The 2,781-nt window shown below is 43.1% G+C and overlaps 1 protein-coding gene across 6 annotated transcripts in view; it reads right to left on the reverse strand.

The window, feature by feature from the left end:
* ARHGEF11 (Rho guanine nucleotide exchange factor 11) overlaps nucleotides 1–2,781 on the reverse strand; it is a 171,906-nt gene that overhangs the window by 49,438 nt on the left and 119,687 nt on the right. For all 6 annotated transcript variants that reach the window (XM_018568290.1, XM_018568289.1, XM_018568286.1 and 3 more), the window contains one exon: nucleotides 1,108–1,234. In XM_018568290.1, the coding sequence (XP_018423792.1) occupies nucleotides 1,108–1,234 (127 nt within the window). The remainder of the gene's footprint in view (nucleotides 1–1,107; nucleotides 1,235–2,781) is intronic.

Here is a 2,781-nt window from a genome sequence, read left to right on the forward strand (position 1 = left end):
ATAATAGTAGAGCATAAAAAAAAAAAAAAAAAAAATGGTACAACGCATACTTAGGAGTTGTATTATGACAGGGAGATGGCAGAGCTGTCATTAGGTGAACAGGGCAAACTCAAGGGTAGGTTTGCCATAATGTGCAAGTTTCCTGTCATGGAGGAAACAATTATAATTATTCTAGAAAATCTATCCTAGCCGACCAAATCTTCTCCTGAGTAGGCTTGGCTATCAGGCATCATTGAAGGCCTGCAGGCATATACAAGTTCCCAGATCAGACCATAAATGCCTGAAAAGGGTGAACCTTCTCCAATGTCTACCGAAGCCTTTATACCGTCAGAGAAGCCATGAGCCACAGTTACTGCTAAGTCCCGCCAAAAAACCCCAGCATGTCATGTCTGGCTGCCTCCTTTGAAAGTTTTGAGAATGTGAACACCAGCTGTTAAGATGCATTACATTAAAGGAAACATGGAGGCTGCCATTGATCAACTGCTTCAAAAAAGTGCCATTTGCTTGGCAGTTATGGTGACCCTCTAACTTGAAAACGTGCTAATTTGCTGTACTGGAGCATATACGTAGATCAGGACTTCGGACTTTCCTGCTGCATACTTATTGCTGGTCAGTGACGCCAACATTATTGAACTCACAGGCCACCGGGAAACTAGCATTTACCACCATACTCATGGCAGCCACCATCAGTCCAGTGGAGTATAACTCATCCATAGGAATCAATAAGGCTGCAGCATAAATGTGCACTAAGAAGAGGACCCGGTGGCGATGTTTTTTGGTGGAAAGGCTGTACATTGCTGGACAAGTCCACACATTGAAGATCATTAAAAATGAGTAAGGTAAGTATTTTACAAGATGGGCTATACTCAGGAGGGTGGGCCCATTTTTTAAAGGACAATTTGCCCCATAAGCTTATCTTATTCCAATGTACTGTATATAGAAGTTAAAAAAAACTATAGCTGAAGTAAAAGTTCATCTATTGTCAGGGAAGGGAAACTGATTTTCCAAAAAGTTAAAGGTAGAGTCTATGGAGATCAACTGGATGAGAATAAATAAATCAATATTGTTATTACCACAAGCCAAAACAGAAAATGGAATTCTTCATACCTGTCGTTGTCCAACAAGTCTTCGGGAAAGCTTCCAGTGGACAGTCGCTGCATGGTTAGAGGTTCCTGAAGGTCGTATTGGTTGTTTTCAAAGTGTTGGATGATGTTCCTTACGTTACCAGGTTTTACTGAGAAGAGACGAAGGATTGAGGCATTAAACTAAAAAAAATGCCAGAGCCAATCTAGCCAGTCACCACTTGTATGGCCTTTGGCAGGAAGTGAGGTCATCATACAGGAAGAGACATGAAGGAAGAAAGCAGGAACACGGCAGAAAGAGAAAATCCAGAGTCTAGTAGATTAGCAGAGTTTAAATTAAAGAAGACACAGTTTCTGCAGAGCAAGATTGTGTTAGTGCAATTAGGTCAAAAGCTGAAGAAATTATAAGCCAATTGCAGTTGTGTCACATTAAGACATTGCATAGCTGGCAGTTTGATTGATGTTAATAACTGAACTGGCCTTATCACAACACCGCTGCATTTACTATGGTTAGATAAATTCTGCTATGACGCAGCTCCAAGATTTACTGATTTCTTGTACAGCTTAAATTTGGAGCTCATCTCGATTCAAAGGTTAGTTTAGTCTTGGATAGAGTTGGGAAAGATTAGAACTTTGCCTTCTATGTCGTTGTTCAGTAAAGATTTTTAAATGTTGCCTGTATCTCCTCAGAGGAGATTTCTCTTCTCTTCCCGTCACTTGGACAGGAAGTGAGAGGAAATCTCCCTCATTGGGGGCAGGGGGATTTCTCTTCACTTCCTGCTCTGATACACATAATAAAAACGGAGGCGATTCTCTTTTGCTTTAACAGGTTTGCAGTATCCATTCATTCTTGTTCCTCAGAAGCTAATCGCCATCTTGCAGGTATACTTCTGTCCTGCAAATTAGTTAGATTACATATCTGGATTAGTCCAGCTCTTATTATACTTCCTACAGCACTTACATCTGGAGCAGTCAGGAACTACAGCACAGCTGTACTAATCTAGGCATGTAAGGATGTACCCCTAACACCCCCTGTAACTTTAACAGGTATATTCGGTTTTGGTTGTGCGGTATTACTTTCACCATTAGGATGTGCTCATGAGTCATGACTGATGGATTCGTCAATTTTCTGTCCCTTTGTTAAAACCCCAATAAAACACACGGACTGCGCGACATGGATTTTCACGGCCACAGCAGCCCTTTTAGTAAACAAACCACTTTAACAATAATCAAAGTAATAAACCAAATAATATACAAAATTAATACTTTAAACAATGGTTGACCTGAGAAGGGGTCTTTGGGTGCCCGCCAGGCCAAAAAGGCCTCTCCTAACACTCCACCCATGTCCCCAGCCGCACCACAACCAACTCGAGGACACTTACTCCTTCTGGGTTCCCACGGGGCTAGGCCCCGCCCTTTACAAATCCGGACACCAACAGGGGGAAGCACCCATACCAGCTGAGGGCCCCCCATTTTTGTAATGAACTCTGATTTTGTAGACCCCCCAAAGACCCCCTAACCCGCCAAGCTGCCGTGACAAAAGAAACCCCCATAACCACAAAATTCAGGGAGGGAGGGTGGGACAACCTGCTTCCTTCGTCGATTTCCGGAAAGAGGACGTCCCTCAGCCCTCGCAGTTCCTTCCCATGCGGCTCCTCCCGGACACCTGACTCCCACGTCCAATCAGGTAAGAGCAGCT

Source organism: Nanorana parkeri, unplaced genomic scaffold, assembly GCF_000935625.1.
Source record: "Nanorana parkeri isolate BGI_ZX_2015 unplaced genomic scaffold, ASM93562v1 scaffold1167, whole genome shotgun sequence".
NCBI classification, from domain to species: domain Eukaryota; kingdom Metazoa; phylum Chordata; class Amphibia; order Anura; family Dicroglossidae; genus Nanorana; species Nanorana parkeri.